We start from the raw sequence: 25,626 nt of genomic DNA, 5'->3' as shown, positions 1-25,626 counted from the left end.
AACCAATTTTTTTGAGTTGTATTGCATGGTGAGTACATTGATATTGGTACTGTATCATAATATTATTCTTAGAAGAATGAACAACAGCATATCACGTGCAGGTGTTCCACAGGATATCACAGAGCAGGAGTATTGGTTCTGCTTAATGCATCTAGTGTATAAAACTAAGCAAAAACAAGGCAAGTTGGGATATCCTCCCATTTTCAAAGTATGGGACCTACACACTTGTACAGTTGTTTGCACTACATAGAGTAAGAAAAAAACAGCAATGGATTTTGTTAGTATGTTATGCAGATCAGAGATCGGGATGTGCACAGTCACTTGCGGGGGGCGTAGAGGATGTTTGCAGAGTGATGGATACAGAGGTGGGAGGGGAGTCCAGGCCAAGAAGATGCACAAACGTGATGGTGTGCCGCAGGTAGAAGGGAAAAGGATGGATCTTGGGGAAGGGGATGTGGGAGGGAGAGAATCACATACACTTTGACACAACTCAATAGGGCATGGAGCGCTATACAAATGCAACAGTACAATGTAATATTTCCTGGCCATCTCTTCAGAACTTTTTTCCACTCCTGATACAAGCAGCTGTGATTTTCTAAGTTCTCCCTTGAAACTAGATCAACTTCTATACCCTGTACATCACAAACACTTCACTGTTTGCAATTTGTCCTGAGCGAAGGCCCACCTACTTTGCAATTAGTTTGGAGCTTACCAAATGGCCACAAGAGATCACCGAAGAGTTTTTTTGATGACTGCTGGAAGAGCCTCGCTAGCCAACTTCCAATCTCAGCTTCAAGAAAAAAGTATCACATTATCCAAATGTTGTGCTAAACTTGTAAATAAATATATGAATAAATATATAAAATAAGCGCAGGGGCTCAAAGTTTTTCTCAGCAACCTGCCACCAACACTGCTGAATACTAAGGCTGCTTAGATTGATTTTGCCACCGCCCTATATTTTGTTACTATATCTCCTGTTTCAGATTCTTTTTCATCCCAGCTTTCTACCTTGCCACTTTTCTCATCTTTCTCTTCCACCTTGGTTCTCCCTTTTCTTCCTTGCGCACGCTTGTTCTGTTGATGAAAAATAAGCCCCGGTCCTCAAGCCTGAGTGCTGGTACTAAACTCTGGCACAAATTAAAGACAGTGCAGATGAGAATCTTTCCCTGTCATTAGGCAGTGAGAAAATATTTCTGGTATAACTGATCTGCATCATTGAGAAACTGGCTTTGGCTTTCTGCAATTTTGATATATAAAGTCCTGATCAGGCCAGGGCTTACCTCCACACTTTCCAAGATGCAAAAACTGGACCTCCTTGGAGTGCAAAGACTCCAGAAGCAAACCTCTACTCAATTCCTCCCTCACAGCTGTAAGTAAGAGCACACTGGAATTATCTAGATAATAATGTAATACGTTAGGACTCTTGTCCATCTGAAGGTATTGGTTTTAGGATGTGTAAAGAGCTGCTCTCTGCCTGATATCTTTGCCAGGCACTTATTGGTTTATAAAGTTTCCTGCTTTAGGAATTCACTCACTGTAGTTGAGAACATTTAAGAACTGACTGTGTCTGAGAATTGCTTGTAAAAAAGATTCTATAGTTTTGCCTAATCTATAGAACACTAGTAAATTCAATTCATTTGTATATTCTCACAATAACAGGAATTAGCAGCTTTCAAAGCATTCTATGTTATGTTTTTATCTTGTCGAGGACTAGTCACCTTAGGCTTTACTCACACTGATTGTGACAGGAGTGGCTGCACTTTGTGACTTTCGTGAAGGCCAAAGTCTAAGTACAAATGCATCACTATAGCTTTGGTGTTATTTGTCACAGAATACCAGGCAAGTGGTTGCAAATTTGAGAAAGCATGCTCAGAAGGCCTTTCCCTGAATCCAGGCATCACCAGAAGATTAAGTGGTCACAGCACTCACATTAGCGGGGGGTTCAGGTAAACAGAGACCTTATGAACCTTTTACCCAAATATTTAACCATTATCATTTCTGGAAAAAAGGTGAAATGCCAGCACACACTGCTGACACTGACGATAAGCACTTTGGTTCTGTCTGTCAAGATTAAGTATATGTCATTCCATTTGGTCGTTGACGGCAAAAATATATTTCTTGGGACATTTACGTTTCAACCCTTTTCCCCTGCTTAGGTGTAACAGAATCTTGAACGAATCACCATCATTGCGAAGAGATCGAAAGTTCATAGCGATGTGCCAAAGAACACCACATAGTGAAATTAAAACTATTAGAGCAGAACATCTCCACTCATGAACTCCTCACCAGAGCACACTACCACAAGTACTTAAGACCTCGTATAACACCAGAGCACACCTCCTACACCAGTGCACGTCTCCTCCACCAGAGCAGACCACCACAGCCGGGATACACCTCTTTCACCACATCAGACCTCCTACACCAGTACACACCTACTCCACCAAAGCATGCCTCCTTCAGCAGATCAGTCCTTCTCTATCAAAGTATACCTCCACCAGAGTACACCTCTACCATTGTGGGCTGACTCCAAGAGTTCGTGACTTTTCCACCAGAGTAGACCTCTTCCTTGAGGGCACACCTCTTCCAGCAGACTACGCCTCTACACTGTACACTACTACCACTAAGGCACACCTCCTATACCAGAGCATGTCTCCCCCTCCAGGGCTGACCACCACAACTGGAACACATTTCCATCACCAGAACAGACCAATGGCATCACTGTATCAGACCAGAGCATGCCTCCTCCAAGTGTGGCTTCTTAAACATAGCATGCCTACATCATATTTTAGCAACTAAAGCAAGCCCTTTTCAGAGGTGGATGGCAATATGTAAAAATAATATTTGTTTTACATGAGATTCTACCAGAAAAAGATATTTCTGTTTGTTGGTCCCAGCCACCGATGAATCTAGGGTGTGCGTTAGTTTAGCTAGAGATCCTGTTTTCTGCACACAGTGCCATCATTTATGTTGTTTGAATGATATACAAAAACACAAAACGGATTTATATAGCGTTTAATTGATTTTCGACTCCAGAAATGTCTATAGAATAACTAGAACATTCACACTGATTACTTGCTACATAGTACACAAATAATGTGTCTGTTTTCCTTTGTTGATGACAGAGTGATGTCATCATCTGTCTGGGATGCCATGATGTACGCGTGGCAGAAAGAGCAGCCGCCCTGTTTCTCAAAGGATGGGCTCCATGGATACTGTTCACAGGATACCAGGGGCACCATACTATAGGTAAGAGGCTCAGCGTTTATGGTGTGAGTCATCTAGTCACCATATCACAGGCAAGATGCAATGCCAGTATATGACAATCCAGACATAATGCTATAGGCAAAAGGCACTTTTGTTCTGTTATGAATTCAAGCAGAGCATGCCTCAGTAAAGAGATGCAGTCGGTGTTATGAGAAAACTTTAAGAATTATGTAATAGAAAAGAGGTGCAACTGGTGTAGTGTTAGGCTGTGGGGAACCATACTACACGTAAAGTCATTGTCAGTGGTGTTTAAGCCATAGCAAACCATAATATTGGTAAGAAGGACAGCTGGTACAGTTCCAGTCCATTTCAATTCAATCTCTCTTGTAATGGAAATAAACTATATAAACTAATAAACAGGCATATTAGAATGGCTAGAGTTTGAAAAATGAACCTGCACCATTGGGATCACTGAAAAATTCCTACCATTTCAAGAGGATTTAACTGACATGAGTCTTCTCCCAGGTGTAAGACAGGACCCAGGCTTCTTTTGATATTGCATGTAGCTTAGTTCTGGTGCAAAGGACATGTGCATTGCATCCTTGGTTAGTTGGGAATGTAAAACGATTGGACCAGGGACTACCTTAATCTCCAACAACAGCAATTGGGTAGAATCTGTAATCTGGCAGACAAAAAACACATCTCTTCATGTGCATGTGCAGGAGATCCCTTCACTCTCTAAAGTGCTGTGACAAACACAAGTCAAGGCAAAAATATATACATAAAATTACGCTTAAAGAACCAAAGGTTATAGGGACGTTCTAGTTAGGCTCACATTTTAAATGTACAACACCATAGAAATTCACCTGTTAGAGTTATCGCAAATAACTATAACTCGTTCTATAAGGTAACTTTAACTTGCGCCCCCGTCATGCAGAATTTTTTCGTCAAATATTTTACTGCAAATATTGCATTGATATTATCAATGATGTTATCAAAGATGTCATGAGTGCTGTAATTTGTGGGGTAATTAACAGTGCATGGCAAGGGCGTACGTTATAGTTACCTTAGAGCATGAGTTATAGTTACTTGAGATAACTCTAACAAGTGAATTTCTGTGGTTTTATACGTTTATACGTTTAAAATGTGAGCCTAACTACAACGGCCCAACAACCTTTGTTTTGTTTTCCAGTGAATTTCTACGTTTTTATGATGAATAGTAATTTTCATTAATATACATTAATCTGAACACAGCTGCGCATGGCTGTCAGCCCTCCGTGGTGCTGGTTGGCCTGGCCTGTGGCCAGGCCCAGCTGCCAATCCCCCTATAATAACCCAACCTTGCGTCACTCACAGCCAAAGGCCGAGTGCAGTGGAGTTGGCTGCAGGGTCTATCCTGCAGCCAGTCCCTGTGGCCAACCATTTAAACCCACGCTGCTCATGGCCTTTGGCATGTCCGCATGGTCCCACCTCCCCTGGCCGATTTAGACCTCGTGGACCCCATCCACTGGGGCCTAGCCTTCTAAAATGTATTTTTTTGGGTAGAGAGGGGCCACGGGAACCCCCCTCCTTTTCTGTACGGCTTCAGCCCAGGGACCCCAATCGGGACCCATCCCCACAGGGCCCAGCCTTCTAAATTAGTTTTTTTGGGGGGAGAGGGACCACGTGGCCCTCCTCCCTTGGCCAACTTCAGCCCCTGGGACCCCATCCCCAGGGCCCGGTGTTGATATATTTTTTTTTCTAGGGAGGGAGCCACGTGGCCCCCCTTCCTGGGCTGATCTTGGCCCCGGGGACACCATCCCCCAGCCTAAGCATTTTTTTTTGGGGGGGGGGCGCTCTGCTCCCCTCCCCAGGGCAATCTTGGCCCGGTGACTCCATCACCCCCTCCCCAGGCCCATCGTGGTCCTGGGGACCCTACTCCCTGGGGCCCAGCCACATCATCTGTGTGCCCCCCAGGGCACCCAGGCCCCACCGTTGGAGACAGCAGGGAGAACCTGAAGACCCCGTGGTCCCAACTGGCTCTCCGCCTCCTGCAGGAGCCAGCATTGCAGCCACAGGCAGGGAGCTGTTATCCAGCTCCCTGTCTGTGAGAGCAATTGTTTCCTCGGTTTCCCTGCCTGTATCTCTGCAGGCAGTGAAACCGGAGAAACTGCCTCTCCCAGCAAGTGAGAACTGTTTGACGGCTCTCACTTGCTGGAACCGGAGTGTTTGCTCTGTCTTGACGGGAGCTGCCTAAGCTCCTGCTAAGTCAGAGAAAACAGCTATGTCCCGGGGTTGGGCACCCCAGGACATAGCAGGAGCCAGCCCTGGGGGTGGGTGGCAGTCCCTAGGGCCATTATTGGCTCCACAAGGGGGGCCTTGTGGCCCCCTCCAATGTTAAGCAGCCCCAAGGAGGTGGTGGTCCTCGAAGTTGGGGGTCCTAAATTAACCCCTATCTTATTTAAATTTCCCTGCTGGAAGGTGGCGGTCCCTGGGGCTGCTGGGAGCCAGGTGCCCCCTGCATTTGACTAAGATGTTAGCCCTGGGGAGGTGGTGGTCCTGAGGACTGCGGGGGGGGCGGGTGTCCCCCCTGCATTTGATTAAGATGTTAGCCCCGAGGAAGTGGCGGTCATCGGTGCTGCGGTCGGGGGGAAGGCAGCCCCCCTGAATTTGATTAAGATGTTAGTCCTGGGGAAGTGGCGGTCCCCGGAGCTGCCGTGACTGGGTGGCCCCCTGCATTTGATTAAGGTATTAGCCCCAGGGAGGTGGTGGTCCCTGGGGCTGCAGGGGGAGTGGCGGTGACCCCCAGCATTTGATAATGATGTTAGCCCCAGGGAGATGGTGATCACCAGCGCAGAGGGGGGCCAAGTGGGCCTCCGCATTAAATTAAGATATTACCCCCAGGTAGGTGGTGGTCCCAGGGGCTGCGGGTGGGTTTGTGGCCCCTGCATTTGATTAAGACATTAGGCCCAGGGAGATGGCGGTCCCCGTGGCTGTGGGGGGCAGACTTCCCACCCGCATTTGATTAGGCATTAGCCCCAATGAGGTGCCAGTCCGTATTCAAAATTTCAATGCCCTCGGGACCTGGCGCACCAGGGGGCTTCACTGAAACAAGTGAGGGAGCCTGCGCTTATTTTCTTTTTTTAATTTTCGCAGGATTGCAGATCCACTGTGACTCTCGCTGAAAACATTTTAAAAAACAGTGTTTTTTTGCTCTGGGGGAGGTCCCTCTGCGACCCCAGCACCAGAGGAAAGGGGTCAGGGTGTCCCTACTCTGGACCCTTTTCTTTTTGTTAAACCTTTTTTTCTGGGACTCAGCTTCAGCAGAGTCCCAACATGGCTGCCAACACTTATTTGTTGAACTGTTGGCAGCCAACCAGATCTCAACATGAGATCGGGAGGGTGCACGAAGCATTTGTGTCCCTATATATACACACAACATTGAATTTTCTTTCATTTCTCAAAACCTACTGAACAAATTCACAGCAAATAACAAAAAGGTCACTTTCTGGATGAAGAGCTACCTTTCTGCTAAATTTGGTATATTTCCGTCCAGTGGTTCGGGTGCTATTCCTGTTCAAAATCCCTATGGAGAAATGCATAGGGGAAAAAGCTTTTTCTTGGGCTCCGCTTGATGTATCACCCAAAACTTTCCAGACAGATGCTGAAGTGAGCAAAATTATGTGAAGATTCATCAAACGGTGCTAAAGTTAATCGCAAAGCAAAAAACACCTTTTCTATAGAAACTAGCTCCTAACTGTCGCTACCTAGTGCCAACTGCCACTAGGTAATATATATGTGTATATATATATATATATATAAGTCCCTTGCTTACCAACACTTTAAACTTTCTGCACACTCTGAAAAATGTTAAGAGCCCTCATAGTTTATTAATAGGTAAAAACAGGGCATAGTTTTAGCTTGACTAAGCGTGAGTCGTCCTGTACCCCTTTGGTTCTAAAATACGTATATGATTTGTATTAAACTTATACTCTAAAGCAATGCTTTATAAACTTTGTAGAATCACAACCCAATGTGCTGTAATGTAATCTGTCTAAATCAAGACAAAAATAAATACTTTGGCGGCCTGTTCAGCCTCACATGTAAATCTACTCCTGCGTCTATTTGTAAATCTGCTATTATACTATTCTGCATTTCTGGGTGTAGATTTACACTTAGGTTTAGTCTTGCATGTCTCCTCCTCCTCATTTCACGTGGTGGAGACATCTAAGACTAAATTTATGAGTGTAAACTTACTACTAGTATTTTTTTACACATAGGCGGAGATCTACGCCACTATGGTTAAAAATACCCTATGGGAAGTACAGGGAAATTATTAAAGTTTATTATTCTTTTTAAAAAATCACAAATATTTCAATATAAAATATAACTGTAAAATAATGTAAAACATTTATTAACATTGAACTAATAAATTAAAATGTTAGTGTACTAACTGATTAACTTGAATGTTTAATAAATAATTCATTTAAATATATTTATTTAAATAATAAATACAATAAAATAATACTTTTAAATTCACACCACTAACAATTTTTATTTTTATTTACTAAGTATTAAATTTGGTTAAAAGTTGTGTTGAATTAATTTAAATTATTTTGATGTTTTGAACAAAAATTGAGAAGTTAATTAGCATTTATTATAATAATATGGTTATTATAATATGTTAAAATAATGTAAACTGTTAAACTAAATATGCTTAACTTTAATATTATCTGTCTCAGTTTTAGAGTTGAGCACGCAAGCGCTATAGCCTGCTGTAATCTCTCTGTGGGCTTTTAAGCACGCCCACCACACGCCGATCAGTTTTGTTGGTTTGTGGGCTTGCCTTTTAAAAATTGCTTGATTTCATTAATAAAAGGAATGCATGCGTCATGTCTTTTCCGGTCTTTAGCCCTCTTGGAGTGCACCGGCCAACCACTGAAAACATACAAGACACTGTGTTTTCCATAGCTTCTGGACTACTTTTTCTTTTTATTTCCTACGCAGCGTGATCTCGATGGCCAGTAGTTGAGCGCTTTGCATGACATTGACCCTTTTACATGGATAATTGCATAACTGCTAATTCGTTTGACTGCGAGCAAACTTCTGTTTCCTTTTGTGTGCCCCTTCACGCTCATGCTCATGGCGTGGTGCTTTAAATCGGCTCACTTATGTAAAACTGAATTGCTTTTCATTTTCAATTTATGTGGCCGTAAAAGAGAGGTTAGGACTTTACAACGCTAATAGATGTAAGGCGAGCAAATGCGAGACCCAATACATTGCATATGCTTGTTATATTTATGTACCATCATTCCCTGGGGTGTTATTGTAAGGCCCTGCCTTAATATTTTTGATGGGAGTGTGTTGCAGTACCTGTGTGGGGCCATTGCTGGTGCTCGACATACTTCAAGGCTGGGCTGGAGTACATTTACTACTGTTTTATCACCTTTAAGGCTGTAATAACTTGTACATTATACGTGTAGCTTTTGAATAGCACTGGACTTACTCTTACATGGGTAGGGAGTTTTAGTAGCCTGTACTTCCTCAAACTCCTTCTTTGTTTTCAAAACACCTCCCATCTTGTGATATATATCCCTAATTTGCCCACCCCTCCTCCTTGTCCCTACCACTTTTCTTACTAGGAAGTAAACATACGTGTTGAGATTTCCCCATAGAAAAGATGAGAGGGCGAGTCGATCTCTCCACCCGCAGTTTTTTGGTCTGCATTTTGTAGTAAGTAAATAGTACTAATTTAGTATCACTACTTTGTGTCTACAAAATGCAGTTTGTGGATCAGGGCCTTCTTCATAAAGCTACTTCACTGATGCTATTGTGGGAATAACTGATTCAGAATCCACTGCTGACCTGTGACCTTTAGTGAACAGCTTTTTGCATGTTTACTACGTTTTCTGGAGCAGGTGTCCATTTAGGATGTTCAGAACCGACCATCCTGTGATAGGATTTTCACCTTTTGTTGGATATTCTGCACACACAACACATTATCTTTCATCCCCCGATAGTCCTTTGAACAATCAAAGAGACTGGAAAAGAAGCCGGTTCCCTCAGTCCTTTTGATCTTCAAGAACCTGGGCCGTCTCTCAGGATAGATCTGTGAGGCATCAGTAACTTTCTAAATTATGAGCTACCAAGGGGATACTGGTCCTTAAGCGAGAGACGCATCTTGGCCGCGAGTATGGTACCCATTCTCTAGACATACCTGCACACATAGAGAGACTCACTTACAAAGCCAACAATTATGCCTGCTTTAATATTATTCTGGGTGAATCCATTCCAGTGGTCTTTAGCTCACCTTTTTCATCACTGATAGGAATCACCTTTATGTAAATTAGAATTGACCTTGCCTTTAGCCGACTCGTTTGTGCAAAGAAGAGGGATGATGGGGTAATGCGTAGATTCCTTACTTACAAGGTTACCTGCACTCAGTTGTGGCTCAGTGGGGTGATGTGTTGGAGGGAGTCCGGGGACATTAATAACACTAAAAAAATGTAAAAAAATAAAAAAATTACCTCAGCGCTGCTGATCCTCTGTTGTCTTCCCACCAGGCCAGGCAGGCACAGACAGGCTCCCAGCCTGCCCTGAGACCAATCCAGAGCAGCGTCAGGATTGGCTGGGCGGGATTGGCTGGGCGGGATTGGCTGGGAGCCTGTGCCTGCTCTCTCCAGTCCGGCAGCACAGTGCCAGGCTCCACTGTGCATGTGTGTTTGCCCGGCCCCAGATAGCCGGCCAAACACACATGCGCACTGAGGGGGAGTGCCCAGTGCAATCCCCTCAGTGCTCGTCATCCCACATGCCCCTCCCCTTTAACAAGGAAAGGATAATAATCCCAGTTTATTAACCCTTCCTTGTTAAAGGATTTGCAGAGGTTGCTGCTGGCGGGGGGTGGGGAGGGAGGGGAGCGACTCTCCGCTACAGTGGAGGGGCTGCCACTGCCTGCACTACAAATGTGGTTCCTGGGTTTAAGCTGTGCTCTCCCTGCTCCATCTCCTAGCTGGCAGGCATGTGCTCCACCTCAGCACAAGCCCCAAAATGATGCTATCTCAGGAGTCTTCAGAGCTGGCTGGAGCTGAAACATTCTGCAAAACTGCACATACAAAAGATCATGGTCTGTGGTTATCAGCCTAACAATGAAGGCACAGTGAACATACGCAAGTCCTACCAGGAAATGTTGCTGGAAAACTTTTTTTCAGACTTACTGCAGAGTGCCCTAGCTTCCCCCTTGCTAAACTGGTACTCATATGCAAACACCTGAAATGTTATGACATCATATCCGTGCTGCTTATTTCATAACATAGAAGTGTGTGTGGCACGCTTTTTGTAGGAGGTGGTGTGAGACCTCCCCATGAGTTGTGTACGTGGTTAGAATGGTGCAGTTGATTGGTCAGAATGTTGAGCCAGATTGCATGCCAAGGAGTGTGAATTAAGTCAGATGGAGCAAAAGAGACAAAAAGAGAGAAAAAATAAATACTGTGCAGGGCTTTATGTGTTTTTACAGAAAACCCAATTCATAGAATACCAGTCATGACAAACAAGTCACCAAAACAAATCAACATTTTCAAGGTAGATAGCATCTACCAGTTAGAAATCAATTCTTAGATTTTCTTTTTAAATTTCCTTTTACATACTTTACTTTCCAAGGTTTATTTATGTTATTTTCCACAGTCTATTACTACCCTGTTAACTAAACGTGTTGAGCAACCGAGAGCCACCTTATTTGTTTTCCATCATGGTATTTAAACTCCACTCTTGATTTTCAGAGAAGCTCCCTTTGCAACATGATGATCCTCGCCAAATCACTCCTTTCTCATTACCAAGCAGAGGCCCACTCTACTGCAAAATGGCTGTTGTGTGTAATTTACTTGGAATAACTCTGCCAGTTTGGCCCTTCTTCTGTTTCTTTTGTACTTTCAGTTGTCTGTTATAGCCAGGGCCACTGGAAATATGCGGCAGAGGGGCCAGTTATGTGGCAGGATTGAATAATCTGAGTTAAGAAAAGGCAAATTCTGTGGCACACTGTGGCAAATTTTGTGATAGCGCTACCTCATTATTTTGTCATTTTACACGTTAGCACTGTCTGGGCCAGGGTTTCACATCATTAGTGCTTATTTCACACCCAAATGAAGTTATAAGTAATAGAAAGGTGACGGGTACTATCTGGACCAGGGTTGCACCTCATGGGTGCTAATGTAACACCCAATTACAGTATTAACTAACGGAAATGTGACAGTCAACCTTTACAAAAGGCTTTCCTTCCACTGCACTGCAACAGCTGTCGCTGAAGTATAATAACCTTTGATCCCTTGACCTAGAAGTACCTTTTTGTTAAAATCAGCAGATTATGTAGCGGATGACGGATTATGTGGCAAATGCGTCAAATCCACACCTATGCAGAAAACGCCTTGGCCCCAAAATCGCATGATTCCAGTATCTCTAGTTATAGTCCATTTTTATGTCAATTAGACAATGAGCCAAGATTTTTCCTATCCCACGGCCTGTACACTTTTGTCCAATCAGATTTCCACTACCACGCTTGACACGCCCCTTAAAAACAAATGTTCTGAAGTATGTTTGCAAGCATGGCTTCTGTCATAGTCCGTGAGCGTCAAACCGCTTCCCCTCCTATCTTGTTGCAGGTGTGTGGGGCCGACCAGAAGCCGAGGTCTTTTCTGATATTGCAATGAAATTAGGAGTTCCCGAAACGAAGATCATTCTGGAGAAAAGGGCAACCAATACAGGAGAAAATATAAGGTTTTCATGGCAAATCCTGAACGAGAAAAACATCCCAGGTAAGAGGGGAGGGAGGCGTGATGCTCATATCAGTTCACTTGTGCACTAGGTTAGCTCTAAGAAACACTAATGGATGGAAAATATTGCATTTAACTGAACCTCTTACTGTAGACACGCTCTATTCCATTGTTTTTCAGCTTGTCTGCACCTTTATGGACAGGTCCTAACTGCATGCAAACCAGTCTTGACCCTGCCCCAAAAAGTACAGAACAAAAAATATATAATTTGATATTATTAAAGAAGACGGCTTTTGATTAACGGGAATCATGCGTTGAACTACCCATAATGGGAACTAACCAAACATACCCTGAATTACCCAGTCCCTTAAAGCCGGTTTAATCCTAATCCATTCTAGAACGATCAAGTCTGATCTTTAACTCCTAATCTGAGGATAATGGAGATAGTAAATATTTGTGAGGGTAGGGGGTAGGATGTCTGTGCTGGTCAGAGGATTTTGGAAGAGTGGGAAGAGGGCATCTCTGAGATGGACAGACTGTGGCCTCTCCGGGGGAAACCAGTGCTTTAAATGAGCAGCTACTGCCTGGTATTGAGTACCCGCACTTCTTTAATTTGTAAGGGAGCGTACCTGCATTTCTCAGCATTCCCTCAAGACATTTAATGCAAGAGTACCTGCACTTTTCAGGAGCAAACAACTGCTTTGGATATTGAGCGACAACACTTCTATATTTCCATTTAGACATGGTCTGCTGCCCCGTAGTGCTCTAACTGGCAAGCAGGGTCGGGCTGTGCCTCTGACCACAACCCGTACTCCTATGCCAGCCCCGGGTTTTCTTAGTGTATATTGCACATGGTAAACTAAGATCCTGTGTTTTCGAACCCATTCATTTTGGAAGTCAGAAACACAAAATTAGGCAAACTGCGCCACCAGGTGGCAGGCTCTCATAAGTGCCAGTCTTAACAATAAACTGCCAGTGCCGAGCACCAGAAATCACCAGCTCAAATTAAGCACTGCCCGAAACCCACCATCCAAACAACGACACAACTTCACCACATCACAGGTATTCCTAGATCTAATAATGAAGTTACTGGTCACATTGGATCCATTTGCTGGTGCCCAGGTAGCCCTCGGGGCAAGTCACCTGGGTGCTGTAACCAGTTTAAGACCCAACTATTTCCTATCTTTTCAATAGCACTGGTAGAGTGCCGGGCCGCCATCCACCATGGAGTCCCAAAAGTACCGAAAACATGGGGACCTAGATCTCCCCATCCATGATATGGGGTGTAGATTCTCTATGGGAACTGCACCCACTGAATTACTGCCTTTTCCAGTTCTCACTCTCTGTTAATATGGACTCGGAGGTGGAGTTTCAATTGCAACTTTAAAAGGTGAGTGTCTGTAACTCTACATCCTAGAAATAGGGTTCAAGTGTTACTAAATTAGACCAGACTGGACTCGCCCTGACCCCCCAACATTAGACTAATAGAGAGCAAACCTGCGCGATTAGGATTTTGCAGAGAAGTGGCTGCAAAAATTGGTCTGCACTGCCGAAAATGCTGGGATTTGGAGTTATGGGGAGATATGCTGGAGGGTCCGTTGGCTGAAGGGCCGTGAGGGACCACCCTCTATGTACACCTGCTCGTCGCAGGATTGGCGATTTCTCAGCCAGTTCTCCGGGTTTCTGAATGGCAGGGAGGAGTGAGGTAGTGATCGGAGCCGACAGTGAATGACTGTGCGAATGCCCCGTGCAAGATAATGGGTGTCCACAAGTGTGAGCGCGGATGTGCCTGTGAGTGGGGAACGAATGATGGTATACGTACTGCGAAGTCAGTTGCCACACTCAGCGATAGGGCAGCAACTCAGAAGAGGTTCCACTTCATGTGAGCTGTTTTTCCTACATTGGTGGACATGCCTTCTGAGTATCAAGGTGATCTACTGATACTGGCCGAGGGCCGAATGTATCGTCCTTTGGATGCAGCAAACCAGAGACATCCAGAGGTCTATTTACTTAAAGTCTATTTTACTTAAAAGTTCAAACCATGTTACATCCTTGGAGAAGTGCATTTTCCTGGTGTCATCCATTTTTCCAGGCTGTGTGACTAAAGGTTACTGATGACATTAGTTTAGACTGGTCAAGGTGGTATTGTAAATACCATGTCAGTCAAATTGGCTCTTGCTGTTTTAAAAAAACAGCAACAATGCCGGAAGACAGGTATGAATAGATTTCACTAAGGCAAGAAGGGAGAAACCCACTCTAAGCAAAAGAATTGAACAGCGTTCTCCATCTACCATGATGTACATGATGCTTTTGGTGGTGTCGCATCCTTGGATAGAAGCACACCCATGCTGGATGGTTAAAAAAATCTAATTTTGCAGTACACACCAACATCCGAGAACCACTCAACCAACCAATCAGACAGCCATTAAATATTTACTATATATTTTGAAACAAGGGACCACCTTGTGGGTAATAGTTGAATCTTTTTCACCCGAGAAAAATCTGTAGGCAGCCTTCAACAGGGATACAGGCAAAGATCTCCCGCAGGATACATGCACACTTCTCTGCCACCAAACTCTGCCGCTGCTCAGCCTGGGTGGACACCACCTTCACTGAGAATGGAGCCACATTTTGGGTGTCCACCAATAACCAGAGAACCAATTCAGTTATTGGTAATGAAGTAAATAGAAGAAGCATCTCCAGTGGACTGATTGTTAATTGGAGGACAGAAAATGCCAGAACTAACCAAATAAAGACATACCTGGACAGCACTGCTTGTCCACACCATGTAGAAAACGTTTGTCCTATTAGATGTCGTGAGCCGCCATTCCGACATGCAATCTTACCTAACAATCAGAGCAATTACATGCCTTATTTATTACATGTCATCCATTAAAAGCTGTGTAAAGTTGAAGTGTAAAGTTGTGCATGTGTAAAGTTTATTAGAGAATCGTTTTGGGACACCCTTGGTCAAGGACCAAAAATTATGTAAAGTTTCAGAAATTGCTCTGCTCAGTTTATTAGAAAAGAATCAAAATGTAGCCATGAAGTTGGCTTTCTTCTGGAGATGTTGGCTTTGGGTACTGATTTGTTCTCATAAGTTGGCTATTTCCACCACGTTTCCTAACTGTGTCGGTTCAACTTTTGTAGACATTTAGATCTGCTATGGTCCCTGATGCCGAACAGCTTTATATTCACCATTAGTGTAATATAGGCAATACATTGCTTCAAAAAGTTCAAATATTAATTCATTGACACAGACCCGAAATTGTCCAACATAAGTGGCCTGCCCAAAGGGAAAGTGGTAGATTGTGTGTGAGATGACCTCAAGGTTGTGAATGGCAATTTATTGCATTTTTTAAAGGGTAACATAAATTAAGTGCAATGTTTAAATAAGCCTATACATAATTAAACATTGCCAACTTATTAGAATAATTGTGAAAAATTCTGAGGGGGGCTTGATGATTTTCTTTTTCCACCTAGGGGAGGCACGGCATAAAAAAGTTTGAAAACCACTGCTATAAGCGAAATGGCAAATTCGATTTTGTAGACCAACAGCCATTATTGAGTCTGAGAGACAGTGCTACCATCTCATTTAAAAGTCAATGTCAAGACAGAGTAGGAATGCTCTTATTTCATGTCAGAAAACAGTTCTTTTTATGGGCGAGCGCAAAGCGCTCCATCCATAAAGTAATCTCTCTTTGGGCTTCAAACCACGCTCAGACCACGTCAGTCTCTTTCATTGGTTCCTGGGCTTGCTCTTTAAAATCTGCTTGCTTTCATTTGTGAAAGGCATGCATACGTCATGCCTTTTCTGGTGTTTAGCCCACCTACACAGCACCGGTAAACTACTAGAAACATACGAGGCTCGATGTTTAGAGCCTGGTTTCTGGACTACTTTATCTGTTAATTTTCCCTGCAGCCCGATCGCGCTGGGGTTTACTTAGCGCGATCGCGCTCCGGTTTTTTGTTTTCAATTTCAGCGCGATCGCGCTGCATTTTACATAGCGCGATTGCGCTGTGTTTTTTTTCTTTTAATTTGTGTGGCAAGAAAAGTTAGGTTAGGAGTTTATAATGCAAAAAGCTCCAACTCGAGCAAATGCGAGCCCCGTTGCATTAAAAGTGCTTGTTTAAATAGCCAGACCCGTCATGGTGTAACACAAAAAGACATTAAACTCTATCATTTTCAGAAAAAGTGGAGTCAAGGTCACCTAACAAGCTGAAAAAGATACAGAATCTACAAATATCCAAGTATTTCCCTACAGAGAATGCCATAAAGTTGTCTTGTATTAAGTGTGTTCGGGACCCATATAGGAACCCTATTCAAGTTATGGCAGAAGGAAAGGCAGATAATTCCAGATGTGCAATCCTTGTACAGACTTTTAAACATATAATTCATGTTCTGAAAGAGGACAGCTCACATCAGATAATTTGAGAAACAATATATAGACAGTAAAATCATAGAATATTTTTTTTCAAAATGGAGACATTGGAACACCAAATCTCGTGTCTTTAAAATGCTCGTATCAGAATTTAGACTATCTTTTGATCTGGTAACCTCAGAAATTCAGATTTGAGGCACAACCCAACGGCAAATGAATTTGTATGTGTAAGAAAGTTTCATTTCACGGTGATGAAATCATGCTCGAGACTCTTCAATCGATGTGTGTAAATATAAATTCTAAGGGAGATATCTGAGGGTGCTACCGAAATGAGATCCAACCAAGGATTTTGGCACTTTTGGCAAGTTTGGAAAAAAGTCCTTCAGATTAGTATTAACGTTGAAGGATAGGATTATTATTGGCTATTTTAACTGATTTACAGTCATGAATAGCACCTCTCAGACTTGAAATCATAAACAATAACTTTATGCATTCCGGAATTTCCACTTTTCCCAGATCTATCCCTGTCACTTAACTCCTAAATAGAATAGTTGTCACTTTATAAACATTAGTCATCCATTATTTTGCTTTCACCCCTGTTAATATATTTTATAGGTTGATGTATTGCTTGCAGTGTTATTTTTTTTTTTTTTATAAATGCTCTAATTGTATTGCGTTATTTCTTTAAATCTAGCAAAAACTAAGTGCGCTTGAAGAAAGGTCTGACATGATTCAGAAAGATTATGTATGATGAAATCTTTGTAATAAACAACAAAGTATCAAGGGAAAATATTCTACTGCACAATAGATTTATTTCTTCTTACTCTGGTAATTTTTCAATAATAATGTTTTTATTATTATTGATATTAGATGCAGGATAAAAGTTATACAAAAAACAGTGCAATAAAAATGTCAAGACACAAGCTCAGGGAAATGACAAGGTAAGAAAGGTACAATATCAGCAAAAAGAAACATTTGAGAAAAGAGAGGAGAAAATAAAAAGGTAAAGCAGCATATGATAAGAGGTATAACAGATCCAAAATCTACATTTAGACAGCTGTCCCAGGTGTCTTGAAATTTTTATTATTTGCTAAATATTATGTAAGTCACTTTTTCTACAGAAGCTTGAATGTTATGCTGGCAATGCAGCTTTCAACAGAAGACTTTTACTTGTTTTTTTCAGAATGTTTGGATTACGCGCTTGGTAATGTTGGCATTTTTGACACCCAGGAAAACTGTACAGTGCTCATATGTTTGAGATGTGTTAAATCATTGACTGCGATGGCTGGTGGTGCTGGATAAAGAGGGCATTAGTGATAGTTTTTAATCTAGATTTTATTCAATGCCAGCAGGTATTGGGCAAAAGACACTAGATAAACACATGAGCCTAACCAGATGTAATTTGACCTTATCGTCCACAAGAAGAGTTTTCTTTAATGTTTCTTCTGTGAAGTTTGAGTAGAATCCCATTTTATTCTAAAGAATATTTTCTGGTTAAACAAGAAGCGTTGAAGGACATTGCCAATATCCATACTGTTTTTTAACCATTGTTTTAGATTCAAACTACTGGTTTACAGTGAGATCACTGCCCCAGTAATTGAATATTTTGTCGTTGCAGGATGTGAAATCAGCTTGCAGAAGCTGATAGGAAAGTGAAGGTTTATTAAGTTTAATTTCAGTGGGAAAATAAGGCTTTGCAAAAGTCTTGAAAAGCTGAAGCATGGGAGGTGTGACTGACATTCTAGCTTGTGAGCAGATTTGATATGTAGATATTCCCAGAGGGCTTTGAGAGGCAAGCTAGAGCTATTATAGGAAATACATGTGTCATTCTGTGCAGTCTGCTTTGTAAAGATCATACCATGATCAGCACAGGTTCACTAGAGTTCCTTTTTGAATGGTGACAGATGGACTGTCTCAGATACCTGCAAAGTTGTTTTGCTATCACTCCAATGATATTTTGATGTTTTAGTCACATGTATAAAATTTGGGTAGCTGTGACCTTTAACGCATGTCATGTAGTAAAGATTCTTCAATGTATAGCCATTTAGGGTATTTGGCTGCTGTTAGTAGAATTGAGTGGCACATTTGGTGCAGGCTAAAGCTGTTATGATCCCTTTTGTGATCTGGGATGTCAAAACCACACAACGCATGTTTGATTGGCAACTTGGGTATTGATATTGAACTCTTTACATATGATTCCAAAATACAGATAAATTGTGCTAGTGATTAAAATAGGAATACTTGAGACAAAATAAATTTACTTAGGACACCTCCTCCATTAGTCCCTTTCCCAAAATGTATCCTCTAGAGCTTGCGAGAGTATAGTGCTCCATTACTAACCAGGTAGGTTCATGCCTTAGAAGTACCAGAAATACAAATACACGTTTTGTGAAGAAAGGAAGGAATTCATAAAGCTCTGCAGGGTGAAGACTGGTGGTGTGACCATAAGTAATAAGGTTTATAGTAGCCCTGCCATTTGTGCAAAAAAGATATAGGGGGTGATTCTAACCCTGGCGGGCGGCGGAGGCCGCCCGCCAGAGTTCCCCCCTCCATAATACCGCTACGCGGTCGCAAGACCGCTGAGGGTATTTTGGGATTTGCCCTGGGCTGGCAGGCGACCGCCAAAAGGCCGCCTGCCAGCCCAGGGCAAATCACCCTTCCCACGAGGACGCCGGCTCAGAATTGAGCCGGCGGAGTGGGAAGGTGCGACGGGTGCAGTGGCACCCGTCGCGTATTTCAGTGTCTGCATAGCAGACACTGAAATACTTTGTGGGGCCCTCTTACGGGGGTCCCTGCAGTGCCCATGCCATTGGCATGGGCACTGCAGGGGCCCCCAGGGGCCCCGCGGCACCCCCTACCGCCATCCTGTTCCTGGCGGGAGACCCGCCAGGAACAGGATGGCGGTAGGGGGTGTCAGAATTCCCACCGCCGGTTTTCCAGATCTGACCGCGGCCAAGCCGCCGCGGTCAGAATGCCCTGCGGGGCACCGCCGGCCTGTCGGCGGTGCTCCCGCCGACCCTGGCCCCGGCGGTCTCAGAACGCCGGGGTCAGAATGACCCCCATAGTAGCTTACAGAGTCCTTGATCTTAAAAAGCAACTTTGCCTTCAGCCTTTTTAGAATGTTAAGTGGCTTACTATATGTACAGTAACGGGTACCTTACCCCATATATCACATCACGAGGAGCAATGCTTCTGAATTATTTAAATTATTATGTGAACAAATGGGCTGTGTAATTTGTTTCTTTTTCCATGTATACTTGCAAGCCAGGAACTTGTTACAGAGTCTGTGTTGTGCATCCCTCAAAGTATTTACTTGCATGCTCATTCCTTCATGCATTTATTCATTAATTCACTTATATGTTTTTACTGGCTCACTCACCCATCCATCCACACACTCAGGCCCTTATTATGAGTCTGGCGGTACTGGGACCGCCAGCCATGTGGTGGTGGTTGGACCACCACCAAAGCAGTGGTCTGGCCTCCACATTATGACCGTGGCAGAGCCGCCACAGTCTGACCTTTAACACCGCCATTTTGCCGCTGGTTGACAGCCTGGTGGTGCAAGCAGCGCTTCCCTGGGGTTTACAAGTTTCCTCTACACCGGCTTTTGCATGGCAGTTCCACCGTCATGCAAAGGCTACCGAAGAAGAGGTACCAGGGCCCTATGGGGGCCCCTGCACTGCCCATGCACTTAGCATGGGCAGTGCAGGGTCCCCCATGGACAGCCCTGTCGCACTTTTCACTGCCTGAATTACAGGCAGTGAAAAGTGCAATGGGTGCTGTTCCGCCCGGCGCACCGCAATATTGCCGCTGGCTCGATAACTAGCAGGCGTCAATATTGTGGCCTGTTTCCCGCTAGCCCAGTGGAAAACCCGTAATAGGGCCAGTGGGCGGATACTGGAGTGGGGTTTTTCTTGCCCCAAAGAGTTTGGGGGTGGAAAACTTGTAATAAGGGCCTCAATTACCCACATACTTTCACTTAAATATTAGCTCACTCTCTCTCCCCCAGCTGGTCCCTTACTCATTTACTCACTGAATTGTTCCACACAAATACTCATCCACTGACCCACTTGTTGCCTTATTCTCTCTCTCACTCACTCACACTCTCACTGCATCTCTTTTATCCTTTTCAGCTAAGAGAGTCATTTTGGTTCAGCAGCCATTCATGGAGCGCAGAGTCCTAGCCACGTTCTTGCAGCAATGGCCTGGTGATAAGGAGAACACACGGGCCCTCGTCGCCTCTCCTGAGCTGAGTATTGAACAGTATCCCAACGAATCTGTGGGGAGCATGGCTGACCTGATTGGATACATGTTGGGTAAGAGTATCGTCCATAAGCAGCACATTCATGGCACTTTGTCACCTTTAGGTCTCTGCATTCACTACACTGGACTAGAAGCTTGTTTGTTGGTCTCTGAGTTGAGAAGTGGCAACATCTAGGCTGGTATTCAGTTTTTCTTGTGTCCTTTCTAGCCTGGCCCACCACGCTGGTTCAGGACACAAGCCTAGAGAAATGTGCAGCCATTGCATGCCCATAAAGTATAATTTATCAGCACATTAGTACTCCCTTAAACCACGTGCTGAGACAAATGCGTACTTTTAGAGAGAGAACATCATAGAACATGGCTTAATATTAAATTTAAATTAATTCAACCTTTCCTTGAGTAAAGTCCAAAGGGTAGTGCAAAGCTTTTTTACAGTTGCAACATGCGGATTCAAACTTTGCAAATTCAACCTTGCTTTTTAGGGTCGAGCCTGCATATCGCAGCAAGACGCTTTAGGGTTTAGAAAAGGGCTCGGAGCCCTGTCGACGCCACGTCAGTGTTTTTAATTGGTTAGTGGGCTTACCTATTAAAATCTGCTTGCTTTCATTAGTCGAAGGCATGCATACGTCATGCCTTTTCCGGTGGCTAGCCCTCCTCGAGCGCATTGACCAAGTACAGAAAACATGCGAGGCTCGCTGTTTTCTGTCCGGCTCGTGGACTGCTTTTTCTCTAATTTACTAGTGCGATTTCGCTTGCCAGAAGTCGAGCGCTTTACATAGTTAAATGCACTTTTTCGGCTTACGTACATAAATGCACTTTTGCCGATAGGTGAAAAGTCGGGTTAGGAGTTTACAATGCTATCAGCTCGAACATGAGCAAACGCGAGACCCGTTGCATTGCAAATGCTTGTTACTAATGTACTAATCCTGTTTCAGGCGTTGGTAAACTTTTGCTGGTTCCTGAACTGGGATTGCAGCCCCATACTGATACGGTATTGGGAAGTGAGAGAGATCACCCTTTTTAATCTTGCTTTATTTTATTTACCCTTTACATGAACTTATTCCTGGGATAAACATGTTTATCTACTTTGGCTGAGTGCAGCTGGGTTCATGGAAAGGTTATTTGAATGATGTGCCTTAGGAAAGGCTTTGACTGCAGAATCTTTTCCTCCCCGTTCAAAGATCTCTAAAGGAAAGAGCTTATCTTTGTCTTGTAAACTGCCACCAGGGCCTGAGAGCCAGTGAGAAAGATGGCACTGCACAGATGTTCTCATAAGATTAGTTATAAATACTACAAACGCCCAATTGTGCTGTCAAGGTCATTGAATAATGGTTTGCTTAAAGTGTAACCAGACATTGCGAGAAAGGAAGGAAACCAATAAACTGATGTTAATGATCATTGTTTTCACTAATTTCCTATCTGACTACAAATGTATATATCAGCTGAGTAATTTGTAAGCTGAAGCAGACTCTGGTGAATGCTCAGAGACTCCCCTGCTGCAGTGGAACTAGAATAAATGAAATTGGAGATTCCCTATGACTAACTCCTACATTATTTGAAGACTTCTTCATTTCAGCTTTAACAGAAGGGACATGTTGTAGACTTCCCCGCTACATACTGAAGTGGTATATGATGTATCAATCTTTTGCAACTCGAATTCAGTCACCAAATATTGAAAAGTTACTGATTCCCGAATTGGAATGATCTTGCAAAGCCACCTTAGCATCAGTGGCATCTCTGAAAGTTTACATACCTCACCGTTAAGTGCTAGTGTTTGTAGATAATATTTATGTAAAATCAATATGATGGTAAAGGATGGACGAAGATCCTTCTGTTAGTATTCTGCACGAGTCTAAATGCAGGCCTCTCTGGTTCTCTGATACTCATGATAAATCCAACAATGATCCTTTCTGATTCCTTTTCTATTCCAGGTACGGTGGAGCGGATTCGGGAATACCCAAGTAAAGGATTTCAGATCGAGCAGAGCATCCCGGCAGAAGTACTGGAAGCGTACAGTGAACTGCGCCACATCGGATATCAATCAAAATAAGGCACCCATGCTTGCCACATCTCAACCAAGGCGACTGGATAAGTTCTGCTGGGGCATCCTTAGGCAGATATCTTCCCTTCCTCCTGTAATGAGAATAAATCACACCAACATAATGCCTGCTTTCTCCTTGACATACCCTTTGGCAGAGTCAATGGGGGATCAAACCGGGGTACAAATCAGGTGATCACCACATATGCTGGTAAGTGGCTGGCACCTGTTTTGCTCTAGAGGCACTAATGATGGAGCAAGAATGGCAGGGCACCCTTGTAAGCACTAGTGAAACACACCTACAGTTGTGGCATAGTGGGCCCCACAGACCGGGCGGCCACGGTGTTGCTGCACTCACGACCCCTACACCCGGGAGGGGCACCCATGCAACGGCTGACTGCTGGTGAATATGCTTGTCACCCGGGAAAGCCATGTTTTGCCCATGAACAAAATCAGCGGGAAGTCATGTTACTCCTGGCCAGTATAACGTGCAGTAACGATAATTTACTTCAAGAGTCAAGACCTCCTCCCTCACTGGCAAAAAGCAAGGAAGCTCCCTCTCTAATAACAACTGTATATGCATGTAGAACAGGCATGCTAAATATCCTCCATAATATCAAGGATATTAATCATAGAAGTACAGATTCACAAAGCATTTTGAATATCTAAGTGGAATTAAGGTACACAAAGTGACACTTTTCACATTTCTGCCAGTTTGGTTGAATTTCCTCATTCACAGGTGTAGTGATAGGGGTGGATTTGCAAGTGTTTTCTAAGATGTAGCTGTACACAGGTGTTGGCGACCCTCCGGCACAGTTTCCTTGTCTCAAAAACTCTTAATCCTCGCAAAGGCATGTTTGGTAAAAGTGACAGTGTAGGTGAAGGTGTTTCTTCATGGGAAAACAGTTTTATGCTTGGAGAATCAAAAACAATATTACATTTATGAAAGCACATTTGCATCAGATTTACATATGCATATTTTGCCAGAAGGTGAATTTTTTCCATGTGTGATTTCTTTGTGCACTCGAAGATCTCTGCAACTATCACACATTTCCTTAAGTACTTGTGCTATTGTTTGTGAATTCCAACAGATATGGGAATTGCCTCCAAACAAAGAAGAAAATCTTTTGGGACCAGATTTTTGACTTTCAGAGCCAGGGCATAGACAGTTGGGCAGAGAGTTGTTGATCCAGCCGTAGAAACAGAACTTCTTATTTACCATCACAGTCCAATCATTTGTATCCTAAACATCCAAGTATGGGGCTAGTTAATCCTACTTCTGATGACCTAGAGGGCCAAGCTGTTTTATTATTTGTTAACCTCCCTTAGTTACAAGTAGTTTAGGTTTTTATTTACACTGTTCAATTGTGGTTTCTTTTCCCAACAATATTTTTCCCAAGTAATTTATTCTAAATAGTGATTGGAAAAAAAAGTGGAGGCATTGCAATAATTCCACTTCTGGGAACGTCTTACAACAAAAACCCAACTGGGCTGCTCCTGTTGTATCGACAAAGCCAGGCGTTTGACGCTGGTCCCGCTGCCCCTGTGGTGCATCGGGGACCTCAACCCTTCAGGGGTCCCCTAACCATTCAAGGGGGCCCCATTCTGTCCAAGGCCAATGAATATCTCTGAGATTTGAGAGCTTTAGGCAAGTCTTCACATACTGCAGGGGGGCCCCATCACTTTGTGCAAAGCCACTGGACAAAGGTCGCGGACTAGTTTATTGAGTGGGCTACACCGCAAGAGAAGAAAAGGCTACTGTTTCTTTGGGTGCTTTTTAAGTGTATAGGGCCAGAAAATAGCTAAGTTAAATCCATGAAGGCTAAAAATTTAAGATGTATTGATAAAGGGAAAAAGTAAGGAAATCAAATATGGCGCAGTTTCTTTCCAGAAAAAATACAAAGAATGTGCTGCAGTGAAATGTTAGTTGGTCCTTGTACAGAGACTGGTCTTAATGGGTTGTATTTATTGAGTGCACTTGTTTGCTTTTCCTGCTGTGTTCAGATATGTTATATCTAGATCTCTTATACTGATTCTTGACTTGGCTCGTGGTGCTACTTTACACTGTCTAACCTCTGGTTATGAATGAACCTGGCCCATTTTATTTCAACACCTCCCATTTTTAAAGGTTTAGAAATGGACGGTGTCACGGCTTAGAGTCCACATGCCAGGAATGCCAGGCTGCCAAAAGCGTTCCCTTCAAGCAGTCATCTGAAGGGAATCGTTGAGAACTTCAGAACACCAAAAGGTTTTTACAGAAGACAACCTCACAAGGCTAACAACTTGTACATTTTTATTAAAGATCACACATTTCAAATAAAAGTGTTTAATTTAGCTTTATTTGGTTATATGGAATTATCATGAAACAGAACACGAAGACCAGGTTTTGAGTGTGGCACTGCGTGGAAATTTGAAGTACAGGGTTAAAAATCTATCCTAGCTTTATATAAAATAAAGATTGTCTGAGAAAACCTTCGAAGTGCATTTAGTCCTACTCTCTAAACACCTCAAGCCATGTACACAGATGAAAGCGGTCAGCCTCCATTTTTAAGAGAATGTCCCCTTTTTGAAGCTGGGCTTGAAATACATCGCAAAGTGAGACTATAGACTCGCTGTGGCTCAAGGTATACAAAGGGCGGCGACCCTTATTAAGTATTTCACCTTAGAAATGCTCTGATTCAGAAGATGTTTCCTGGTCAGCAGATGGCCCCTGAGTTCATAAGACTAAGATAATCCCTTTACGTAGCAGCCGTGAAAGCAGCACTTCCTTTCACTTGCATCGCTCCATGAAACAAGGGTTGGGCTGATGGTTGAATGTTGAGGCCACGTGGCGGCGTGTCTTATGAGACCAAATGTAGCATTACTCCCACAAAGACTGCTCTGCATAGATTGAACTTAATCATTAGTTTTACCTTTATATAAGTTCCATTTTTATCAGAGTCCTGCATGGGAAACCCCAATCTGTTCTTGAGAAATACATATTTTCTTCTTGTGTTCA

General features: G+C 43.3%; 1 protein-coding gene across 2 annotated transcripts in view; it reads left to right on the top strand.

Moving 5' to 3' along the window:
• The window catches only part of LOC138303759 (uncharacterized protein SCO4629-like), a 28,680-nt gene extending 3,581 nt beyond the window's left edge, over positions 1–25,099 (top strand). The window contains exons 3-7 of one of the 2 annotated variants that reach the window (XM_069243143.1): positions 3,123–3,246; positions 11,835–11,987; positions 20,461–20,643; positions 21,526–21,591; positions 22,522–24,942. In XM_069243143.1, the coding sequence (XP_069099244.1) occupies positions 3,123–3,246; positions 11,835–11,987; positions 20,461–20,643; positions 21,526–21,591; positions 22,522–22,640 (645 nt within the window). In that variant the 3' untranslated portion in view covers positions 22,641–24,942. Of the gene's footprint in view, positions 1–3,122; positions 3,247–11,834; positions 11,988–20,460; positions 20,644–21,525; positions 21,592–22,521 lie in introns of both variants that reach the window. The other variant, XM_069243144.1, reaches the window with a different exon arrangement.
• Positions 25,100–25,626: the final 527 nt, after the last annotated feature.

Source organism: Pleurodeles waltl, chromosome 7 (assembly GCF_031143425.1).
Source record: "Pleurodeles waltl isolate 20211129_DDA chromosome 7, aPleWal1.hap1.20221129, whole genome shotgun sequence".
Classification (NCBI taxonomy): domain Eukaryota; kingdom Metazoa; phylum Chordata; class Amphibia; order Caudata; family Salamandridae; genus Pleurodeles; species Pleurodeles waltl.
The sequence above is the reverse complement of the archived record's forward strand: the minus strand, read 5'-3'. Positions and strand labels throughout refer to the sequence as shown.